Here is a 24,946-nt window from a genome sequence, read left to right on the forward strand (position 1 = left end):
CAGTCTGTCAATCTCCTCCTCGACAAAAACACTGTCTATTTCCAAAAATGTTGCACTAGTCCTTTAATGTACTGCGTAGCTCCATCATGCTGAGCATGAATGTTTGCTGATGACCAACGAGCGTGTGCACTCTAATAGGATATTTCTATTTACTGACGACTGTTGCATTTTGTAGTAGTATAATACATTTTCTAGTGAAAAATTCTAATAATTTAAAGTGAAATTCCACTGATTTTAACAATCAAATTTATTTTAAAACCATAATGGAGGGTACTGCTCAATAACATTTGTATGAATTGAGCATGACATCTTTTTAACTGTGTCTGAAAAGACACAAACATAATGTGTGCAATGTGTTCTTTTATTACTACAATGACAATAAAGACTATTCTATTCTATTAAGTTCTATTCTACTCGATAGATACAGTGGAGACAAGAGCTGTGGTGAAAAGACCTGTTGAAAAACCAGGCACAAAGAGTCTAAAAAACAGACCCAATCAAGGTGCATTATGGGAGAAGTGGGATTCACTGCTTTTGGAGCTTGACAAAAGAGGAAATTGGGGACCGTCAATCTGAATATCTCTGCTCCTGCTGCATTGATTCTTTGTTTAATGACATCCATCTCTTCTGAGAGTCTTAACTTCATTTCATATATTTTGATAAACACAATAACAATTTACCTGCAAGAACCAAAAAATAACCCATTTCTGGCAGATGTTGGCAGCCACGTTCATGTTCTTTATTTTCATTTAGTCGATGTTAGATGATAGAAACTGTCTGCTGAGGCGGCTGAGTCTCTTTGAATTGTTGGTAGTATCCAATGTACTGATTGCACAAAATGTTTCAGTCCATTTCAGTTTTCATAGAATCACATTTATTCATGTTATATGGACTTCCACCTGCAAAATAATAATGATACACAAATCAAATCTGAATATGATTAAAACTGTGTGTAGCTACAGTGCTGGTGGATTTCAGATGGTTTATAGCAACGAAAAATATGTTGAACATAAAACGAGATCCAACCGTTCAGTTGTCTAATAAAAGAAACAGTTTATTTTACCTTATCAGAGTATATAAGGGCAATACCAGTTTTTTTGTAATACGTCTTTCATGTGCGTTTTTCGTTCTGATACCTCAGACCATTGTGCATTGATTTAAATACAGGTATGTGTCATACGTTTTTATACAGATTCATTTCTGCCAGAAACACAGTAAATTCACAAAAACGACTGCATGCCTGTTCAAACCCCCTGAGGTGGCTCTTCTGTCAGACTGTGTTCAGCCTGTATCAAGAAAAGGTGACACATCTGCTTCCCTCCGTCTAACTACTGTACAAAAGTAACAAGAGCAACATTTGAGAAGAGACGACAGACGTTTCGGTTGACAAGTCAAGAGACTGATACAGAAATCAAACATCTAAAACACTGGTACTGTCCTTGAAGACGTGACATGTTGACATCATTAACTGTGACATATACATGTTGGAAAGCCAGTGATCATTTAGTTTACTCCTCTTCTGTTTTTTTTTTAATTCCCCTTTCTTAGGCATTTTGATGCAGATTTAACAAAATACGATTTCAAAGCATAACCTAGACATGTTGAAAGGTGACGCTGTGAGTGAAATTGAAATCCTTTACGTTTAGGACCAGGTCTAAACTTAGGCACTGTTACCTCTCGCTGCGCGTTCAACTGAATCACTTCATCTCTTTGTCTGAGTCAGTGTCTCCACGTCGTGGAAATATGGATGTTCTAGAGCTTTCAGGGCAGATATTCGTTTCAAGGGGTCAAAGGTCAGCATGTTCTGTGGAGGAAACGAGGTGACAGGGTGTCATTGTCAAATTGAACATCTCAAATTAATAGTTTGGCATTTTGAGAAATATTGGAAATACTGTTATTCACTCTTTTGACAAGCGTTAGGTGAAGCTGAAGAAGCAGGTTAGCTTAGCATGAAGCCTGGAAACAGAGCAAACAGTAAAACTCGCTCTATCCAGAGATAATAAAAAAGATGCTAACGAGCCCCTCTAAAGCATATTAATTAATATGTTACAACCTGTTTGTTTAACCCATGAAAAAATAAAAAGTTAAAATATGGCACTTTGGCAGACTCATACTCTGTACCAGTTGCCAGGCAACCAGCAGAAACTCCAGGCTGTTACTGGTTGAAAAATGTTGAAAGAGAAAGCCATGTTCAATCATAATGATGAACTGATATAAAATAATCTATTTGAATGTAGACCTTGTGATTTCAATAAACGCGAGCGCGTTCCTATTACTTATAAAACCTGTATTTTCTACATGACATTACATGGACAGGCAAAAAAGATATGTCTATTTTATCAGAAAAGTAGTACTTCACGTACTTATATTTTTAGACAAAATGATAAACCAAATCCAAATCCATAAGAAAAGCTGTGATTTGAGGTATAATTCAATTTGTATGAGCACTATGTACACGATGGATAAATAATAACTTCCTTTAAATAAACTGCTGTACGTCTGATAATTAAAAGGAGTCACTATTTTCAGTATTGCAGCAGACTGAGCAAAGAAACTGAAGTTACTGCCCTTATTATAACTCTGTGCCCAGCTGAGAGTAAATCAATTACCAGGCAGGTATCACCACCCAAACCAATTCTTACCAGCAATAGTTGTGTCCCCTGCTCGTCTATCTCTGAAACATATTCAGTAATGGGGCGCGGCACGAGCGAGGGGAAGTGTTTTCTGGAGAGCGTAACGTCAGTCGGCCACTCGTCCTCTGATGGCAAGCCGATCACTCTGAAAGCAAAGATTACTGTCAGTGAACCAGCTGCAGTGTGAATCTTCTCCCGATGCAACTCCTCATCGAGCAAACGTGATGGGGAGACTTTGTTACTCACTCAAAAATCTTTCCCAGCTGGTCCACTTCGGACTCTCCACAGAACAACGGTCTAAACACACAAAGCAATTATTTAGAGGTTTAACACTTACCAACACCGCCATGCAATGTGTACATTCCACCAGCAGATGGAGCTACTGTGCATATCACTGGGCTGATATGGAAGATTCTGAAATGCGTCACTGTGGCAGCCCAGTCACAAAATACTGATGTGTTGTCACTGAATTCACTGAAACTATATATTATATTTTATATATAATTTTGAGACCTGAGCCTCCACAGAAGAAGCAAAATCATAAGTTTGGGAAAAACTGCAATGGTCCATAGAAGCCATTAACCTTTATTTAAATGCTGTATTTCAGCTTCATGGGCCCATCAAAGTAAGAGTTCCCAATGTCCTAAGGCAACGCTTATACAGGTCCAATCTGAACGCCCAGAGCCGCTGGTAAACTCAGCAGTTCTGTGTAAGAGTTCAAATCTGTCACTAGTGTATCTTATAATGAGAGTCAAGCCAAGAGGGTTTTAACTGAACATTATAATCTAGAGCAAGATGAGACGAGACTTTTATATTTACCCAAACTTCCTTTAACCTTAAACTCACCTTAGCTTAAGTGTTTTAATTACATAAGCTGAGCAACAAATAAGAGGCTGAACAAACCATAATATATTTGCCCTACGTTCCTTACCTTTGATTTATGGGCAATATAGAGAAAAGGCAGCAGTTTAAACAAACTCGTTTAGAGTAAATTGAATTCTATTTGTTAAAACAATGGGAAACCTCCACCTTAAGGAAATTAAATCTGCTTCTTTTCAATGTATTGACTCAGATCACCAAACTGTAATGCACCGCTCTTATGCCCAGAGCCGCTTTTCTCTTTTGAACAGCACAAAATTCTGCTCAGGTTATCTAATGATTATATTTAGACCAGGATTGAAACACTGACGCGAGTAGAAACAAAGACAGAGATTATAATCTAATCATAAGATTGTAACCATATTGTGTCTGTGCTCCTCATCTGAACGTCATCCTGATGACTCACTTGCGTCGGAACATCTCAGCGAAGATGCAGCCGGTGCTCCAGATGTCTACAGGTGTGGCATAACTGGACTGTAGCAGAACCTCAGGAGGCCGATACCACAGTGTCACCACCTGACAGACACAAACACTGAGGATGAATGAAAGAAATATACTGGTATTTGCAGGTTTTGGCTGGTTATTGATGATAATATTTGTATATTAATTTAAGCATCTTGCCAAACCAACATTTTTAGATTTAATTTCAAAGTGGCCAATATTTTATTCAATCTTAATACAGTATGAATTAAATTAAATAAAGAAATTAGCAAGCTTCTCGGTTTAGCTTACAAGCGTAGCAAAATGGTTATTAAAACTAAATGGTGGTGCATGAACAGCCGGTAGAGATACGTTGCAAGTATGGCAGCTGAGAAGGTCATTCTCAGCGTTCTTGTGGACGAAATGTCAAATGATTGACATGGGTTTAATCTTGGCCTTTTTAAAATGGCGAGGATTACACTGCTGATTGGGCACCATAACCCAGAGACAACAGTGCAAAAACGTTTCGAAATTGAACGTGCTCCTGGTAAAAAATTAGCTAGCTGCTAAACATCAACATGTAAGCACAGTCACTATGAACATAGAGCTCCTCAGAGCTGCTAGCATGGCCAAATAATATTTTTAATTTAAATATGAATTAAAATAGCTGAATTCAAGATTTGACATTCAACTAAAGAATACTAACTGTATACTTAGGAAAATGACACACATAAAATTACATTCAGACAATAAAGAAAAACGACATGGTCCCATTGTGACCTCACCACAGGAGTGAGAGCCATGTGGCAGCTGTAGATCCGGGCCAGTCCAAAGTCGGCCAGTTTCACCTGGCCCCCACTGGTCACCAGGATATTCTCTGGTTTCAGGTCCCTGTGCATCACACGGTTAGAGTGAAGGAATGCAAGACCACACACCAACTGCCTCATGAGGTCCTGAATAAAAACACACGCAGACATATTTTAAAATGACACCACATATTTCAACAGATTTAGCCTCGGAAAAAAGTTTTTTACGCCTTAATAATAAAACACGACATACTTTCCATATTTTTTCTGCCTTGGGACTGACTTGACAAATTACACAGTTTGGTTTAGAAATTGTTTCTCACTTTAATGCGGTCGGTAGCTAATCCGGGAGCGGGAGCTCTCTCGAGGTATGTCTTGAGGTCTTGGTCCACATGCTCAAATACCAGAGTGACTTTAGTCTCCTGGTCCGACCTCTTGGTGGCACATACGTCCATGAGCCTGGCACGCACATCAAAAACAGAGACTTGTGTGAGAGAGTCGTCCACAGTGGATTGTTGACAACTAAGGCTGAATAAAAACACTCACCTGACTACATTTGGGTGGTCAAACTGCTCCAGCCGTCTCAACAGAGCCACCTCTCTGACTGTGGAGATGGGCAGGCCATTCTGGTCTGTCTGGACGCGCACGCTCTTCAGAGCGACGAACTGCCCGCTCTCCGTGTCTCTGGCCTTATAAACAGTCCCGTAAGCGCCTCCTCCGATCTCTGCCACTGGCTCATACTGGAAACTGGTGGCGTTGGCCATTGCCAGGTTCAAAGAGACTGAGAGAGAGACACACACACACACACAAACAGCAGATTCACAAACTATAAATGCTGGTAATAAAGAAAAGTAATTTAATCAGCACAATGCATTGTTCTATTATCTGAATTCAATTACCCTAGTGGGCAGCTTGAAGCCGCTTGGAATGAACTGGGACTAACTGGGACATCACATCCTTACATAACACACTATATGATACAATGTAACACAAACACACACCCACTACCTCGCTTCTTTAAGCTCATCCCAAATGTCGATTGAAAGGTCCCTTGACTCAACTCTACAAACATAGCAAGTATAGTTGCAACAAAAGTAAACTGTGAAATCACAACAGAGTATTGCAGAAGATACATTTGCTCCATTTATAAGAATGAATGGAAAAGAAAATGACGTGTAAAGGCAGAAACATAAAACATCAACGAATTAGCCCCGAAGCTCATAGATCTGAGATAAACGGCTCCCTTGTGTTACCGTTTGAGGGTTTTCTGTTCGGCTGTGTGAGCAGGTATTACGATGAACTCTCAGTGAACTCTCAAGCTGTGAGAGAAACTGTTGGATCCTCTGCAATAAAGACAGAGCAGTCCTCAGGCTGAGAGTAACACACACTCCACAGAAGCTGAATTCATTGCTATTTCCTCTCCAAAAACTCCTCATCCAAACTTAATGGAAGCTCCTTAGCAGCTCTGGTGCTTTGACAATCCATTTTTAAATGAATAGAAAATCTATTTTAAGTCAGGCTGCTTGCCTGGTGTTGACAGGGGATGCTTTCACTTTTAGACCTCATGAAGACTTTTAGACCTCATGAAGACTGTCAGCAGATTTTCCATCCTCCTGCAGCGGCCGTGGGTTCGGATGCGACCCCAAAAATAATTATATTTTTCATGCAGCAGCAATGCCTTTTGATTTATTCACTGACATGTATTCAGACTTTTGTAAATGTCTCAGCCTGTTACTTGGACAACACTGTCTGTGCTGAAGTTCTTCAGTGAGACATCGGCTGTAGGATTCATCAGTGTGAACAGAGGAGTGAGGAATCAGTCACGGCAGCTTCCAACGTAACAAGCAGTAAATCACTATCTCCACAAAGAAAGACAGGAGGATTTTTTTCTTGTTCAAATTTAATCTGTAAATCTATTGTCGACCGGTGGTTACAAGTGTTGGTTCCAGTGCTGGTGTAAAGGCAGGATTAAACAGAGAGATGTTTTACAGCTAAACAACCCGCTAGATGTGCCAAGGAGCTGACAAGGCCATTCTTGCAATGTGCTAAATGTACATTTGCACTTACAACTAGAATTACTGCCGTGCAACCTGTGCATATTTAGTCCCTCCAGGTGTCATTTGAGTTATTGTATTTACAATAATGTGAGGTTACAATGACCTTGACCTTTTACCGATGAAATCTAGTCACTTAATTTGTGCCAAATCTGAAAGCATTCTCTCAAGGCATTCCTAAGATAAGGTGTTCAAAGACCAAAACAAATGACAGATCACTGCAACTTTGACCTTTGACATTCAGTTCACCTGTGACTCCTAATTGAACGTGTTCACCAAATTTGGGGGAATTCCCTCAAAGAGTTCATGAGCTAACATGTTCACAAGAAAGAGAAAGAGAGACAACCCCAGAACGCAATGCCCCAAGCAGAAAGATACTGTCTCGCCTGATCATGGTGGGTAATATTAATCAAATCTATCACAGAATGCAATTTATATTAGTGCGTATTGTGATTCTGACAACTTTCTATAAATACAACTGCAGAATAAAACATCTACATGGGAAATCTGTCAACTCTTTAAAAAAGCTTTTTAATTAGCCTGTAACTTCATCTGCCTTTTGGTGCTGGGCTGGGAGTTTTCAGAGGGTTTATCTGAGCCGGCGGCTGCGTCTGAAAATGTCACCGGTGAGGAAAGTTAACAGAAAAGTTGTGGGCCCGAAAATACAAAAACAATGACGCTGAAAGAAAGAAAAAGCTTCACATGCAGAGGGGGAACTCCAGAGCCGGGTGATAACTCTCTCCACAGTTTGTCCCATCTCAAAATACATGTAGTCATTCGTCCCATGACAAATATAAAGTATTTATTGATGCAGCTTTAACACACGATGTAAAGGGGAAATAATTCTGTGTATTTCAATTTCATCCTGGCAGCAGCAGTAAGCCATCATTGCAGCTAAGTGCTGGGGTTTTATGGATGGTCGTAGTGGCCTGTACTAGACTGAAGCCTCATCAGAGCTCTCCAGGTGCTCAGGGGGTTGAAATATGTGACATATTTTAAATCATATCCGAAATGGAATTAATGAATGCTCTTCTGTATTCACAAAATGTTTTATAACTCATGAGCTGCAGGATGAAGTACCGACCTCCTCCAACAGGTCAAATGACTCACTGAATGAGACGCCATTTTAAAGCAAATATACTTGACATGGGATTTGTTGGCCAGCGCCCTGCCAGCACAGGAAACACCTTCAACCACTCAACCCAAATAGCTTTCTGTTCCCTCGGTCACCTGCCAGGCTTCATCCATCTCCTTCCTCCCTTTTGTTTAAGTCTCAGCCGGTCTAATCTGTCAGAGCAGTTTGCTGCAGGGGCAGCGAGCTCAGCCGGCTCCCTCCCTGTCTCACCCTGCTTACCTCAATTTACATCATCTAACACATAAAGATACAATCCTCCAAGGTTGTTAGTCTCCAGTTTTCTGTCAATTTTAGAATATCTTAAATTTAGGTTAATGTTAGTATCTTCCTCTATGATAATTTGGACTCAGCTAACTGATACGGCAAAAAAAATGTATGTGACCAGATATGAGACATCTGATTTCCTGATTAGGTATCAGAGAATGTTTTATCCATTTGCCTCCTTTTAAATCTTCTAATGAGAAACAAATAAAACACCAGAATATGCTGTTTGCAGCCTCTTACATGGGAGGGTTTTGATCCTCAATTTGTTACCCCTAACTACCCTAATCTTTGGGATTTGAACTGTCAACTCTGAATATCTGTATCTGTCACCTTGGGCTCTGGTAAATTGTTGTTTGCATATTCCACCACGTTTTGACATTTCATAAACTAAATGATTAAGGACACAATCAACAAAATAATGGGTTAATTACTCACTAAAGACAATACTAGTTAGTTTTACACTCATCAGCCACAGCATAAAAAACAAACTGTCTAATAGCTCTGACTCATCCGAGCAGAAACCCCTGCAAGTGTCCTGTGAGTTGAGAGGGGTCTCCATGGATCAGACATGTTTTCCCATCCACAGACGCTTGAATGGACTGACATCTGGAGAATTTAGAGGCCAAGTCAACACCCTTCTTCGTTGTGTTCCTCAAACCATTCTTGAAGAATTTTCACAGAGCAGCAAGTCGCTTTATTCTACTAAATGGAGCCACAACAATCAGAGATTATCCTTAGGGTGGATGTTACTTAAACAAGTACCAACGGGTTCCCAGGCGCATCCCACTGCCTGTGCCAGTTTGACTTCTTCTCGTATTACATTCTGGAATCATCTTCCAAAAACACAACAGTCTGCATGATATAGGATATAACGTCAGACCAATCGGACGTCTCTCATTGCTCCGTGGTCATGTTCTGATGCTCACATGCTGATACTAGGTGCTTTCAGTGGTGGACACTGATCGCTCTGCAGCTACACAGCCTAGCATGGAGAAAGCTTTGATGCACTGTGCTCTAACAGATTTCTATGGTAGCCAGCAATATGGTTGTCAGCAGTTTACCGAATCTCTCCAGTACGATAAGACAACACAGGCCGACCTTTGCTTCCAACATGCATCTCTGCGCCTTAGGCACCAACTGATGGTTTGGACCAAATTTGAAGATAGTCCCTCATGGCATTCTTGAGATATCGTGGTCACAAGAATTGGACGGACAACCCGATAACATTGTGCCTCCGGCCACCGGCTGTCCCCAGCATGGAGGCGTACAAGTATTACTTCAGATATTGGTTATTTGAATGAAATCTTTATTCACTTGATGCAATTTTATTTTATATGAGTGCATATTGTGAAACTGTCAACCTTCTGAAAACACAACTGAAAAACTGTTTATAAAATTTAAATTAAATTGTCTTTCTCTGGGTCACTTTGACTAGGTACAGACCACTGCGAACCAGGAAGACCCCAGCAAGACCAGCCATTTTGGAGACACTCTGATCCAGACATGTAGGCCTCGCTATCTGGTCTTTGTCAAAGTCACTCAGATCCTTACGCTTGTCCAATTTTATATGTCAACTTCAATAAGCAGTTCACCTGCTGCCCAAATGCCATTGTAGCAAGATAATCAATTTAATACTGCGGCTGACTGGTGTACATGCAACTGTAACTCTGATCGTGGTAAGAAAAATGTCAGGTTTTAAGAAAGAGTAAACTTCAAATAGAAAACATTTCAGTAATTTGGTTATTCAAATAAAATTATAAATACAGAGTCACTGTTAAATGAAGCAATACATTTGCCGTTCTGGTCTGATTTTTAAGATTCAGGTGATTTGGTGAATCGTATATAAATCATTTAAAACTCTCAAGTTATTAAGTGCAGTGTTTCTGTGCTGCATCAATACTGGATAACAAACTGGTGAAGTGAACCCTGATGACAACAGAAACATGTTATAGTCAAAGGGTTGAATAATGCTGCTGCACAACAGTTTTTGAAGGTGTCAAATGTCGATATTAACTGTAGGTGATAGAATGAAGTTATGCTGCATTTTTCATGTTGAACGCACCACATGTCTTCCTCTTATGCAAAGAGTTGAGTAAGAGGTTCTGCAGACGAGAAGCTGTCAGCATTCTTGTTCCTGCCAACAAAATCATGTGGGAACTCAGCTGTGAATTAACCTTTCCCTCCTGCAAAATATGATAAAAACCCAAGAAACCTTTTTAATGCAACATTGTGTGGACCACTTTATTTTTCTGAGCAGACTTTGCATTTCAGGGACCTACATCTACAATTACTTTTCTTACATAGAGATCTGTTTTAAATAAATCCTCACAGCTTCTCAGCGCTTGTGTCCGTGTTTCATCCAGATCCTGAAATACATCTCGAGGCCACCATTAAACTATAACTTCACTACTGAATGTCACTACATATATATTCAAAATAGGAGGAAAAAGGTTGTTTGGTTTTGTTATTCTCTGGTGGCAGGAATCTAAATTGATTAACTAATGTTCTAAATATGAAGAAAAGTGTTTATTAAATGATTTTACAGTTTATAATTACACACAGACAACATGCTAATTAGCCTGCATTTATAAAACAGTGTTTTAATTTGATTTATGCACAATGATTGACCTACCTCAATAATCAGAAAGAATTTTCTTGATTTCTTCTGGGCTATTTATTTATTCATTTAACCTCTGTTTATTGATTTGTTGTCTTGCTTATTGAAGCACTTTGTACCTGGGTTTTGAAAAGTGGGATCTGAATAAAGTTTATTATATTGTTATCAAACGCGTCTATTTTCTCATTTAATCATAATTAAGATGTTAACGTGTTGTTTTTATGTCAGTAATACAGAAACACAAGAGTAGACATCTTTGAATTCAGAATTCAATGATATAGAACAAAATGAACAAATTCCAGGTATTTGTAACATAAAGAAATTAGAAAGATGTTGACTAAGAATAGTTTTTCCCACATTTGCATAATATTATCAAAAAACAATTAAATATATGTGCTGTGTCCTCAAACTTAATGTTTATAAGCTGTGATGATGTCAAAGTGCAGCACCCTTGGGCAAGCTCTAGTCATCCTATACTCCAAATCCTTTTCATATGTTGACTGTTCCAGATGAGTGCAGTCACAACTGATTTGGGGAGTTTACCATCAACTCATTGTGAGAGTGCAACATTCCTCTGCAGGTTGTGTGGCAACGGCTGTGGGAGGCAGCAGAGCCACAATAGAGCCTCAAATACAGAAATACTTGAGGGGAGAGGGGGGGGGGGGGGGGGGTGTTCAGAATGTCAAAGTGATGAAAGTCACTTTTACAGTTTGAAAATCTGCCATGGCATGAAGACAATCAAATTAATCAATTTTCTTATTCCTTATGACATTTAGTATTTTGGAGATATTGTAATTTTAGCTCCACACAACCAAACAGCTCGTTTAATGTGGTTTATTGTTCTTGCGGATGTTTGTCAGTGCATGTCTGTTACATGTCAGTTACATGTCTGTTACGTGTTTTTGTCTTCTTGTACTTGCACTTAACCAAAATGCCTTGGGGTTTAATAAAGTTGCATTCTATTACATTGTATATATTGATGCATTGTGATGAATTTTGTTTTGATATATGTACAAAAGTTAGGGAATAAACGACAAATGATTGACGTCCATTGGTTCGACACCTCTAATCCCTACAATGTCCCTCATTTCACAAAAGAGCAAAACATTACACTGGACTTGAAGCTTTTCCAGTGAATCACAGAAGCATCCTGTACAAAGTCCTTGTCTGTGAATGATCAGGCTTGTTGTGGTCATCATGCTTCCTCCCCTCTACAGGAAGTGCTCAGTCTGTGTGCATGACTTGTCACTCTGAGAACATCTCCACAGATCCTCTCCTGCAGTCTCACATCAGGGACAGATGTGTTTCTTTATTTTTTATGAACAGCTGGAAGTTAGTGTCACTGAGGCCATTAACCTGTGGGGGGCAGCTATCGATCAGCAGCTTGTCAGTATTGATTATCAGACATCACTCCCACTGTCTGACATTCATGTAGGAGCTTGATCGAGTCCCAGCCGGACACTGGGGGCCGGCGGGCGGAGAGCAGCGGGGCAGAGGAAGCCCCTCTGGTCCCGACACGTGGTGCTCCTCCATAGCGCTCCTTTGTGAATTAAAGTGGAGACAAAGTGCAGCAGCGACAGGCCACAGACTTCTCCTCCTTCACCCACATGTTCACTGACGTGGCGGAGGGAGCGGGGGAGACGGATCACCGCTGCTCTCACCCGTGTACACGCACGTCCACATGATATAAACCCCCGCTGCGCCTCACGCACATGACTGGAAGCAGATGTTGGACTTACCTCGTCCGTTCGCTCCGAGGGGGCAGTTCGACTCCTTCAGCTCCGGGAGCAGGACATGCTCTCTAACGTGCCACGTATCGTCCCAGCTCCCACAGCCCCGGTCCGGAGGAGGCAGGTCGGGTTCAGACGGAGGAGGGCACGGGGTCTGGAGTGGAGACGCCTCAGTCCAGCGGAATGGTTCTGGGGCCTCCACTGTGTGTGTGTTTCTTTTCTCTTCCTCCTGCCCGCACTCTTTTTGTCGCTTCCTGTTGCTTCTAGCAACTCTGAGAGGAGGAGGAGGAGGAGGAGCCAGAGTCTGTGGCAGCACATCGTGTATGAAGAAGAACTTAAAGCTGCTGGGTCACATTCACTTCAGTCCTCCATGAGACACAACTTGACAAGAAATCTATTACAACCAGGAAGCTTCTAAATTATGAGTAAAGAGAGTAAAATAAAAGAGGTAAAAGACAATAAAACAATACATGGTGGGACCTTGTAAAATATTTAATTAACAGGCACTTGTAGATTAAAAAACTTCTCAATCCACTTTCGAAAATAGGGATGTGTGTCTTCTGATCTCTGTTGTCATCATTCTACTCATTTCCGTTTATTTCAGTTGCAGTTTCCTTATATAGCATTTATTAGCGGTTTATAAAAATAATTAAATTGGAAGAAGATGTGAAATTTTTGGTATAATCATGAAACTTGTATTAATATTATTAGTATTATTAGTATTATTAGTATTATTAGTAGTAGCATTAGTCGTTGTAGATGTAATAGTAGTAGTAGAAGTAGTATTTGTATTGTTAGGGCCCGAGCACTGACAGTGAGAGGCCATATTGAAATTGTAATGATCATTATTATTATTAACATGCTCAAATTCTTACCAAAATTTGCAGAAAGCTAGAAAGTGGTGAAAATGTACGTATTCTGGAGGAATTTTCAATGGGCGTTGCAAATTGGCCGAATGGTGCCCCCCGAGACGTGTTCACATTGACAGATCTTCACAAAAATCGATACACAGGTGTATCATGACCAGACAAACAAAAAAGTCTCAGGTGCAATTGGAAAAACGCAACAGGAAGCCTGCTATTTTGCATTTAGTGGCCATTTTGGCCATATTCCACATTTTTACTTTATTTGTTAGTATGCTATATTCTCTGTACTTTTGTGCTGTGTTGAAAACTCAATAAACATATTGTTGAAAAAAAAATGATGTTGACACATGTCAACTTCCTCTTGCTGATATGCACACGCAACCCATCTGAGTGTCTTTAAAGTGTCGGTGTAACCCAGAGAACAACCATAATATTGACTTATTATTGTGTATTGTTGTCATGGATACGGTTGATTCAGATCAAAGTCACAAATTTACATAAAGGAATTCTAGGATGCAATTGTAAGGAAATCCTTTGATCCGTTGATCCTTGGATTCTTTGACCCTTTTATGAAGGTAGGTATAAATTAAGTGAATTAAGGTTCAATCCTCACTTGGTTTACTAGGTTCAATCAGTTCACCTGGTCATTACTTAGTTCTCTGCTACCGATTCGTTGGTTTACTTGGCCTTCTGGACGCAATTTGCTTTTTAATTTCTCTGACCTCAACCAATTTCAAAATGCAGTTTGAAATTGGGGGCGATCTCCTGCAGGGGGAGGAAAAGAGTGGAATCTCACAAACTGAGCAGCCAATCAACCAGACTGACCCAACTACCGATGACCTGCAGTGGAAGCTAAAGAGTGACATTTTCAAGGGTTATGGTTGGAAGGAGCCGATTGTCTTCAAGATCAAGCCCGAAAGGAAGATGAAGTGCAAACCGGCTCAAACTGATCAGCCAATCAGTAGCCAGAGTGATCCAACTACCGATGACCTGCAGTGGAAGCTAAAGAGTGAAATTTTCAAGGGTTATGGTTGGAAGGAGCCGATTGTTTTCAAAATCAAGCCCGAAAGGAAGATGAAGTGCAAACCTGCTCAAACTGAGCCGGTCGCAGCTGTTGCCTCCTCTGAGGAGCAGCCACAGGTGGAAATTGTTGTTGATGCTTCCTCCACCGAGAACACAGAGGAGGAGACGCAGCCAACATTCGTTTTCTCGACCATGGCAGCTTTGAGAGCACTGTGGCAGACTGTGCGCCAGGCTTTTATCAGTTTGAAGATGGTCCTGACACGGAGCTGGAGGAGGATGGGCCAGTGCTGGAAGACGTCATAAATCAGACATTGATGAAGAGGTGCCCAACATCTGGCTGTACCTCACTGAGCTGATCCGCCCGCTGCCTCCGGAGGCGTCTCAGCTTATTCAAGTATCTTGTACAGAAATATCTTCTATAAATAAAAGTTTTATATTCCTGATCCCTTCTCTGCTTGGTCATATCATTAATCCAGCTATGAGGATAACTATGAAGACTATTGAGGTATATAATCTAGAATTTTACATCACAACAGTATCTTCGGTACCAATATTTCCATAGACATGACAAAACCTGAATCATTGCCTTGCAGTATAAGTTTACATTCATTTCTTTAAGTTTTATATTTATTATTATTATCTTCCTCCGGATGCATATAGTTTGGGCTGTCGCCTTCTGTTGCCTCTGCTCTCTGTGAGGGAGTCTTTTTAGGGCCCGAGCACTGACAGGCACTGACAGACAGTGAGGCCCTATTGAGATTGTAAGGATTATTATTTATTTTTTACAGGTAAAAAATTGGCTTTTTGTTATTATACTTTATACTTTTTTTTTTTTATTTAATTAAAAATATATATATTTACATCCTGCGCAAACGGGATCTGTGCAGGATAAATATATATTATTTTAATTTAATTTAATTTAATTTAATTTAATTTAATTTATTATGGTCATTTCGAGGACTTCTGCTTCTTGAGCTGTATTTTATAAGTCATGTTTCATACACAGAGGTGGATTCAAGGTGTCGTACATTAACAACAATAACATCAACACAAAAACCTCACTTCAAACATATCTTCACCTTAAAATGTAATGATTTACATTATGGGCAGTTTATTTTTGTCCCCCATAAGGAAGCCCAGTCCACATGATGTGAGAGTTTATACAGATTTAGGTCCTAATTGGAATAACAGGTTCTTTGGCTCATGGATAAAAGTTGATTATGGTCACAACTATATTTTCATAATATGACCGCTCACATATAATACCAATACTACTACTAGCATTAACATTACAATTGTCATTACTGCTCCTTTCACCTCTGTCACACATTTTCTTATGGATTATTACTTTAAACATTGATTCACCTCTACATTTATCTTTTCTCATTAATGTTGTATATACTGTTATTTTGCTGACATGCTCTGCTACATGTGGCATCCTTTGCATTCTGTCTCTTTCCTGGGAGGTCCAGATCCTTGAAGGATTCGAGGATGTTGTTGATGATGAAGATGATGATGATGATGATGATGATGATGAGAATGATGAGCATGATGATGAGCGCTTGTCTTTGACAACATCCGGAAGGCACAGTTTACAGTTTGCAGAAATCCATATCTGGCATCCAGCTCCTCTCTCTCGCTCCTCCTGATTTGTGGCGCATGCAGAGATGGATGGAAAAAGAAGGAGAGAGCTTGACTAGCTTCTCTCTCTCTCTCTCTCTCTCTCTCTCTCTCTCTCTCTCTCTCTCTCTCTCTCTCTCTCTCTCTCGCTCTCTCTCTCTCGCTCTCTCTCCCTCTCTCTCTTTGTTCATCAGATTGCTTTTTGTATTTTTTCACATCGCCGGATTGTAACTTTGTGACTGCTTGAGGTGAGGAGGAGGAGGAGTGGGGGGTTGGAATCTTGCTGGATGTAGCCGGGGTGTAAAAACATAAAAAAAGAGGCTTCGACGAAGAAGAGGAGACAAGAGGAAACAGTGGTGAAGCGATGCCACCGCGAGACAACAAAGGATGCTCGCCTGTCACCTCCATGCGGGTCCATCTCCCCGGTAGGGAAATTAGCAACTCAAATCAAAATCGGATTTGAGTCACGTGTTAATAGGATTTAATATCCCCACCTTCTCCGACTGAAGAAGGGGAAGAGAAGACAGCAAACAGTATGGTGCACGTGCACCTTGGACAGCACCTGCTTATTTAAATCGCCAAGAGGACCCGTTTCCACCTCGGTATCTATAATAGACCACCGGACTGAAGATAAGCAGGCATGAGAGGATGCTGCTGGACTCCTCTGACTGACGATGCTGCTCTCAGCCTCCATTGAATCTGGGCAGAAACAACGTCTGGCCATGAAAAAGGACTCGTCCCCATTGGCTGGATTTCAGTGCACTTGCTATAACAACAGGATATGCAGAGAGCTGTGGGCTGATCCAGCCTATCATGTCTTTCGCACGCTTTTTTGACCGAGATCTGTGTTTTTGTTCAATAGGATGTGAGCTGCGGATGGTGAAAATGCAATAACAACAATTAAAACAGCACCAATAATAATATTGATACAAATAGTAATAGTGATGATGGTGCACGAGGGAGCTGTGAAGCTGCAGGCTGCTGTTGTTGTTGTTCCGTGTAGTCAAAGCTGCTGCTGAAGAATGTTCAAGTATCGGATCCGTCTGTTTTTCAATGAACTCAAAGTGTTGCTACTGATGCGCTCTGGATCCAGCAGCAGCAGCCGCAGCAGCAGCATCAGGACCGACACGGGCACAGACCCGCAGCCGCACACCAGGATGAGGGGGCTGCCTATAGGAGACTGTGGCTGGCCACCGCTCAGCTGCTCCCACCCGGACGACGAGGAGGAATATTATGGCTCTGACCCCCGGCCCTGCAGCCTGGCGTTGGAGGATAAAGAAGAAGGAGACAAGCCCCAGGGAGGAGGAGACGGAGGGGAAGGAGGAGGCCTGGATGCTGCCTCCCTGCCAAGTCTCTCAGATAACTCACCGCAGTGCCGGATCTGCTTCCAGGGGCCAGAGAAGGTAAAGTTCAGTCATTGAGATGTTATTTTGGCTTTAACACGGGGATCAGGGTCTCAGTTGGGAAATGTTGAGGTGTGTAAGGTTCCCTGGGTCTATCTGAAACCCTTCAAGGTTTTGGTTTTTGCTTATGGGCACCTAGGCAGAACAAAAGGCTCAGAACACGTGGTTGGAAGATAAAGGAAGAGCAAAGCAGGTCACACAAGTTCACATCTTTATACAGGGTCCACAGAAGTGCCCCAGAATCCAAAATAACTTTATAAAGGTTTTAAAACAAATAACATGCAACACACGACATTTAGATGGAAGTGTTTGCGATGAAATAAGGAAATTGTTGGAGAAACAGACAAAACATTAACAATTAAAATGTTGTCAATTGACTCACCTTAACCTAGTTATATTGACCAATTGATGAATTCAATAAAAAAATTAAAAATAATTTGTGTACTACAAATTTAAGTATTATTTAAGTCGACAAACAGGTGTCTTTTTTTTATCCATTTGGGGGGGGGGGGGGGGGGGTGTGAGTGGGTAATTATATCTATGAGCAGTTTTTTGTGTGTTTCAGCATTAAAAGTATATTCCATTAATTTAGTCTGACACTTTGGAAACTTATAAATGAAAAGGAATCATCAAATCTGAAGCAGCAGAAGATGAGATGACCATTTGGTGAAGTGATCAAAATAACACTGGATCTTACATGTGCAGTATAACGCAACTCAATGTCACCATTTTGTGAGCGACTCCCTACCTGGTGTGTGTCATGCAGCTTCTTTCTGTTCTTTTAAATTAGCTGACATAACCTAGATGACACCACTGTGACATCATCTGACGATTTTCTCTCACACTTGGAAACAAAGCTCCCTCAGAGCCTCAAGAGACATTTTACAACTGTTTTCACAGTGCGTGTCGAACAGTTCTCATCGCAACCGAACTCATCTTCATCGTGAGAATCCAGCGGCGCGTCCCTTCAGGCAATTTAGCTGTGCAAACAAATTTGGCTTTTGAGAACTCACAATGAGTCATGATACATCAATAGCAAACAGTCTCAGATCTGTAAGTGCAGCGTGGAGGCTGATCCGACACAAATTAAAAATTCTGAATGGCGGTGACTAAAAAAGTTATTAATCTACCACCGGGGATCTGAAAATAGCATGTGGGTAGACAAGGGGCGTTAGTTATGATGTAAAGGGTGGAGAGAAGCAGGAGGAGCAGTGTGTGTTTATTATGTGAACAAGTGAATTCTTAACCAGGATGTTATGCAAATAATTAAGCTATTTAAAAAAAAAAGATGAAGAAAGGGTTCACAGAAACACAAAAGAGCATTTTGAGCAGTTGCTTTTTTACTCCCATAGGGATGAATAACTAGCAGAGACCAAACCTTTGACCGTTCCTTTAGGCCACTTATACAGCTGAAGGAAAGCAGATTGGACGGTTATTTGTTGGAATTGTTTACATCATTAAAGACACGGAGGTCTTAGTGCGTCAAATCTGGTGGATGAAACCAACCTTGAAGAGACAGACTTTGCTCGAGGCCTCAGAAAGTTTTGGGGTTTATTTCCCCGCCAGATACCCATCTGATTAAAGAACGAGCACATCACCTAGAGTCCGACAGAAAATAAATTGAGACGTACGAGGGCATTGTCAGTCCGAGAAGCCTCGGGAAGCGTTGTACTGACAACAAAAACCTGCGCCAGATGTCCTGTGATTTCTTTTGAGGCTGCAGAAAAGTGACATGCGAGGAAAAGTGTATCCAGATGAAGGTGCTCACATAGTCACACATATCACAGTTTACCTTTTACTCTCATTGTTTCAAATTTGGATTCATCTCTTGAATGCATATTTTTATATACGGTCATTTGAGGCATTTAGATGATGCCCAGTGAACACATCTATAGTAAAATGTTACTTTCATATCAGCACAAATATATACATTCATTTGATAATGACGAGGCGCCTTTCTTCCTCTGTTGCCTCCAGTATTTTCTGTCTGTAAGTTTGGAGCCGATGATCGTTGCTCCCAAAAGTGTTCATCTGGACTGAGATCTGGTGACTGAGCATGATGAATTCACTGTCATGTCTGTGGAACTATTCAGAGACAATCTCCCATCACGAAAAACCCTCTCCATCTTCATTGCTGCCATGATGGAATTTAACTGGGATGACTGGCAGAGATATTCAGACATGTCATGGCATTTAAATGGACTATTGTAGGGGCCTGGTTGGCCCCACAGCACTGTGCTACCACCACATTATAGCAATTCTCTACAAGCTTCACAATTGCGTGACCTGTGAGCCTCATTCGTCTGGATAAGTTGACTTCACTTCAAAATGAAAATAACAGATGTTTTAACGTGGCGACTCTAATCAGCCATTAGTGATATAAATATGTTAACAATATGAGACACAGAATCCTACGACTGTGTACACCACTGATATAAACACTGTGAGGTCAGCTGCACAGGCAGTGGCTGATGCAGTGATGAATGGCAGTGAAAGGGAAGGAGTCATAAGTTCCCATATCTCTGCACCAAAGCAGAACCGCCCCGAATTAGAAAGAGAAAGAGGAACAGAGATAAATCTATGACACATTTGACAAATTCCAATAAACCTTATAGAACTAATACAAACTGCACAATTTCAGAAATCTGAGGTTAATAAAAAGTTAAACTCAAAAGCCATACAAAGAGAACCAATTGGAAATGAATGTCACCACCTCGGTTATCTTTGTTCAGAGTTCTGTTTTACAGAAGGATTATCCAGAACCACTGAACAGATTGACATGAAACTTGGTGGAGGATTGCGGTCTGTGTCTTTGAAAAATAGAAAGCATTTTTTTCCTCACTGATTTCTCACTTGAATTTAAATGTGGATTCATTAGGGGATTGTTGGGCCATGGCGGAGGTGCTCTACTGAGTGCCGTTCTAGTTAGGTTTTCTGACCTACCCAACTATCATCATTTGCCGTTTGTAATCATTTGTAATATTTATTTTATTATTATTTATTTAATGTCCCATTAATTTCATCGTTTCTCAACTCAAATCTGGAGACAGGATTGCAAACAAATATACTAGTCTCTTGCTCATCTATACCCAAAATGTGAGGGTTTAACAACAAAAACGAGGAAAAACAAAGACAACTGCCAGTGTATTACAATGATTAACTAACCCTCATTATTCCATTTGGATACCTACAGCATAGTTTCACATGGATTATATCTGTCTGTACTTGCTCCAACATGTCTTCTTCTAATCCCTTGCCAGCTTCATGACACAAACAACACCCAATACCCAAACCCTTATTACCCTCAAACAATAAATATCTCTAGTAGATCTAATCTGACAGCAACAGTGTTGGGGGATTTCCGAGTTCTGATTCATGATAAATCAAATCTCATCACAGGCAGATTCAGTAGCAACAGCCTGTGTGTGTAGCCCGTGTGTCTCATGCAGCTGATGTCTGTGTCCTGCAGGGGGAGCTGTTGAGCCCATGTCGCTGTAATGGCTCTGTGCGTTGTACCCACCAGTCCTGCCTTATTCGATGGATCAGTGAGAGAGGCTCCTGGAGCTGTGAGATATGCTACACCAAGTACCAGGTCCTGGCCATCAGTACCAAAAACCCACTCCAGGTATGAAGTCACTCAGCGTGTGTGTATTTAACTGGGATGCTCTCTGAGGAGAACCAACGGCTGGTTAGCCAATATAGCAAAATTCTTTTGGCCCACTTGGAACGATGGAACACCAGGTGCCAGATCTGTGCCACACGTAAGCCATAGCAGTACCGCATGTCAACCAAAGGGGCCAAGGTTGGCCCTGAATGAGTTTTGAGCTATTTGGGCCTATATTCACCAGTATGATTCACCATCAACCACAAGGGTCACTTTAGGTTCACATCCAGATTACACCTTGTCTGGAGCACTGCAAGTTTTTCAAAAAAGGTTCTGGATATTTCAGATATTTCCAGATTCATTTTCTGAACTAATCTTGCACTCATTGTCTGCAGAAAGCACTTTTAAATGAGATCTGTCTGAAGATAAAGGAGCTATTACATGGGGGAGAAGAAAGTAGTGACGAGTTAATGGAAGGTGCCAAGAATGAGACACTGCACTCGTCTCAAAGAGATGGCATGTGATTCCACCAGAGTGTGCGGCACATGGGCAGATGACTCACACAGATGATGTTGGAACAGAGACATTATCACATGAAACACTTGCTCCCTCATTTGCTCTTCCTGCTGGAGGATGTCTTTGAAATTTACAGCAAAAAGGAAAAAGTCAGATCCTGTCATCTAGATATCAATTAATCAATCCATCTTTATTTGTACAGCACCTTTCCCACAGCTTATTGTAGTTTTATGGAGAATAAAACACTTGATCTGCCCCTTTCCAAAAGCTAATAAATGGAAGAAATCCCAGATTATGTATGTGTGCTAACTGATTATTAGATTTTCATGAACAAACTCTGAGAGTTTTTATTACCAATGTAAAATCTCTGATAAGCAGAGGCTCAATGAGACTTTTGTTGTCTTATTGAAAGACATAGCGTTGTAGTTACATCACTTGAGAGGTGTAGTGATCTGCTCGGAATGGATCGAGGCAATAAAGAATTTACTCTCACACAAGATGTAAGCAGCCGTTTCACTTGAGGAATGACTTCCAAACCAATAGTGACACCAAACTGCCGGAGGGAGCTCGAAAATCAGTTTTTACTCTACAACATCTATAGCAATGAAATTGAATGTGTTGACATGTGGGAGCCAGGGTTTGAACCATCAACCTAATACAGTAAATGGATTAGGTCCCGAATGGATGAGCCAAAGTCACTGACTTTGCTAATGAAACATGAATGAAGACACGACTGAGATAGCATCACTTGTTTTTGAAGCACTATACATTCATTCAGTTAAATATTATGCTTCATTCACAGGCTTTCATGCACTTCAATGCTTGAGCGTTGGTTCCACTCTGATCCAAGATTTATTTGTTGCTGTTTTAGAAATGAAATACTGGTTGCAAGTGCTTTTAGATGTGTTATAGCCCTGGAAATGAAACAATATCAATAATTATAGCGATATCTTTTTCACAAATAGCAAATAACCAAGGATATATATACAGTATATTCATATCGATATGATGCTTAACACGAAACTGATTAATGCTTTGTCATTCTCTGATCATAAAGAGTTAAAACAACAAACCTCACTCTTGTACAAATATGTGTATTTTTAGAAATAATGTGATATCTGTGACGACAATTATTGAACATTTTAAACTTGAACCCAGTCACTGTCATTGCATTGCATGTGAAGCACAGGGGTATCAGAGGAAGGTTATATTTATGCGAAACAGTGAAAAGATGTAGTCAGAGATAAACAGATCTATTGTCTCATATAATCAATGAGAATTTCTTTGATTTTCTTGTACGATGCTTGGCCTCGGTCCATTGTTCTGTGTCTGCTTCCAGTGGCAGTCCCTCTCTCTGACCGTGATCGAGAAGGTGCAGATCGCAGCCATCATCCTGGGCTCCTTGTTCCTCATCGCGAGTATCTCCTGGTTGGTGTGGTCCTCACTCAGCCCCTCGGCCAAGTGGCAGCGGCAGGACCTGCTCTTTCAGATATGCTACGGCATGTACGGCTTCATGGACATTGTTTGCATAGGTAAGACAAATTGTACTGTACTGCTGAAACTGTCGCTGACACGTTATGTTATTTCCCCGGTGATTGAAATATAAACACTCTTCACAAATATGGTGGTAACTCTGTAAGGCATTAAATGCCCTACATGCCTCCAGGTGAGTAATGTATAATTTGGTTGTTATTGTAAAGAGCATAGGCACAGAGTTTATACACCGAGGCAATTTATAACAATTAACTTCATCTGGAGAGTATTTTTTTTCAGTCAACAGCAAGTGAGTGTACATGCAAACATGTATGATGACTAATAAATGAATAAGTAAACTAGAATGACACTCAGAAGAGTTCATACCTCCACCAAGGATTAACAGTTCCCGGTCAAAACCACATGAAAATTCACTAGATAATTTATATTTTTTGGGATCTGCAACAAATAACACACCCTCATAAAGATCAATACCCATAACATGATTTTTTTCATCAAGAACCTTAAATAATTCTGTGAGAAATCAATGCAAATATTGCAAAATTTCTTATCTCTTAATTTGGTAGTAAGATAGTGACAAAAAAATCCTGGATCCACCCCCGATCTGCATCCGCACTAAAATTGAATTGATTCTCTCCTGACCCACACCACATCCTTTCACCAAGTGTCCTGGGAATCCGTCCAGTAGTTTTCCTGCTAACACACAAACAAACATAGATTAAAACAAACCCTATAACAGCAGCAGTTATAATGAACATTTAGGTTTAAATGGGGCCGGGAACTTCCTATGAGATTAGAAGGAGATTTAGATCCTGTACACTAAAACGTTACCATTTTGGCTTAGACACATATGCATGTTTTCTGATTCATAGTGCAGGGGCATGAATGAAACACATGACATTTGTTTTGTATGAACATGTGTATCGCATTCTGTCTCTGGCTTGTGTTTATTCCTGTCAAGAGATTATCATCTATGGGTGTTTCGAACAAATCTGTATATTTAATCTTTTTATTTGTGAGCCCTTATAGTCCTTATCACCCCTGCACCTTCTGTACCTGTTAATACGGCCTGATACTGAGTGAACAAACAAGTGTTTGTCTATATGTAACCCTGTTTCTTGCCCCTGAACCAGCATACTCACCCCCCACCCTTTGTCCTTTATGCCCAGGCCTTATAATCCATGAAGGGTCGTCTGTTTACCGAATCTTTAAGCGCTGGCAGGCGGTGAACCAGCAGTGGAAAGTGCTGAACTATGAGAAAGCGAAGGACTTAGGTGACCTGTTCAACTCGGGCAGTAAAGGCGCGGGTCGCGTTGAGAGGAACTCTGCTCACACCGTCACAGACAGCAGACGGAGGACGAATCGCCATGTCAGGACTATTCTCCACCACCACTGTGGCTACACTCTTTTGCACATCCTCAGCCAGTTAAGACCAAACAGCCTGCGCAGTGCCAACCATGAGGTGGTCATGAGAGTGACCACTGTATGAGGCTGGGATATAAACTGTATATACAGACCAACGTGGTTTGATGGTAAAGGAGGAGATGCAAGTTTTGATTGGGATTTTATCAAAATAAAAAAATCCTAATCTTCCACATAAACACTGCCGTTAACTTGTCTCCCTGAGCTCAAAGAGGACAATTAGAAGAACACTATTTCTGAGGTTTGAGCAAAGGGAGAATGTTGACATTTTTCTTTTAAAACTTTTGAAACAGGAAAAAAAGAAAAGAAAAAGCTTTGATTAACCATTTTTACCACCTTGACCAATGTGACACTAAGTCTTTTAACTGCTTTTGTTTGGTTTTGTTGGATTTGGATTCAACTTGAACCATAACAGAGAATTTGATGGTGAACATGATTGTGCACCTTTAATGCCCACAAC

At 40.7% G+C, this 24,946-nt stretch overlaps 2 protein-coding genes across 2 annotated transcripts; one reads left to right on the plus strand and one right to left on the minus strand.

Annotated features, from left to right (window-relative positions):
- Positions 1-851: 851 nt before the first annotated feature.
- On the minus strand, positions 852-12,810 carry cdk4 (cyclin-dependent kinase 4). The gene is made up of 8 exons (XM_053437164.1): positions 12,548-12,810; positions 5,285-5,519; positions 5,062-5,197; positions 4,718-4,885; positions 3,919-4,028; positions 2,880-2,930; positions 2,643-2,778; positions 852-1,804 (listed from the first exon to the last, which is right to left on the minus strand). Exons 2-8 carry the CDS (start codon positions 5,500-5,502, stop codon positions 1,703-1,705), a joined length of 921 nt encoding a protein of 306 aa, XP_053293139.1. The 5' UTR covers positions 5,503-5,519; positions 12,548-12,810; the 3' UTR covers positions 852-1,702.
- A 4,259-nt stretch (positions 12,811-17,069) lies between these two features.
- Positions 17,070-24,553, plus strand: LOC128459917 (E3 ubiquitin-protein ligase MARCHF9-like). The gene is made up of 4 exons (XM_053444878.1): positions 17,070-17,450; positions 20,920-21,075; positions 22,910-23,102; positions 24,234-24,553. Exons 1-4 carry the CDS (start codon positions 17,070-17,072, stop codon positions 24,551-24,553), a joined length of 1,050 nt encoding a protein of 349 aa, XP_053300853.1.
- Positions 24,554-24,946: the final 393 nt, after the last annotated feature.

The sequence above is a fragment of the Pleuronectes platessa genome, chromosome 2, assembly GCF_947347685.1.
Source record: "Pleuronectes platessa chromosome 2, fPlePla1.1, whole genome shotgun sequence".
Lineage (NCBI taxonomy): Eukaryota > Metazoa > Chordata > Actinopteri > Pleuronectiformes > Pleuronectidae > Pleuronectes > Pleuronectes platessa.

Coding starts and splice junctions, on each gene's coding strand:
- cdk4 (XM_053437164.1), bottom strand. CDS start 5,502: ATGGCCAACGCCACCAGTTTCCAGTATGAGCCAGTGGCAGAGATCGGA. Junction 5,198..5,284: donor GACCACCCAAATGTAGTCAG/GTGAGTGTTTTT, acceptor TGTGCGTGCCAG/GCTCATGGACGTATGTGCCA. Junction 1,805..2,642: donor AGGGGACACAACTATTGCTG/GTAAGAATTGGT, acceptor TTTCCTCCACAG/AACATGCTGACCTTTGACCC.
- LOC128459917 (XM_053444878.1), top strand. CDS start 17,070: ATGTTCAAGTATCGGATCCGTCTGTTTTTCAATGAACTCAAAGTGTTG. Junction 17,451..20,919: donor GCTTCCAGGGGCCAGAGAAG/GTAAAGTTCAGT, acceptor TGTGTCCTGCAG/GGGGAGCTGTTGAGCCCATG. Junction 21,076..22,909: donor GTACCAAAAACCCACTCCAG/GTATGAAGTCAC, acceptor GTCTGCTTCCAG/TGGCAGTCCCTCTCTCTGAC.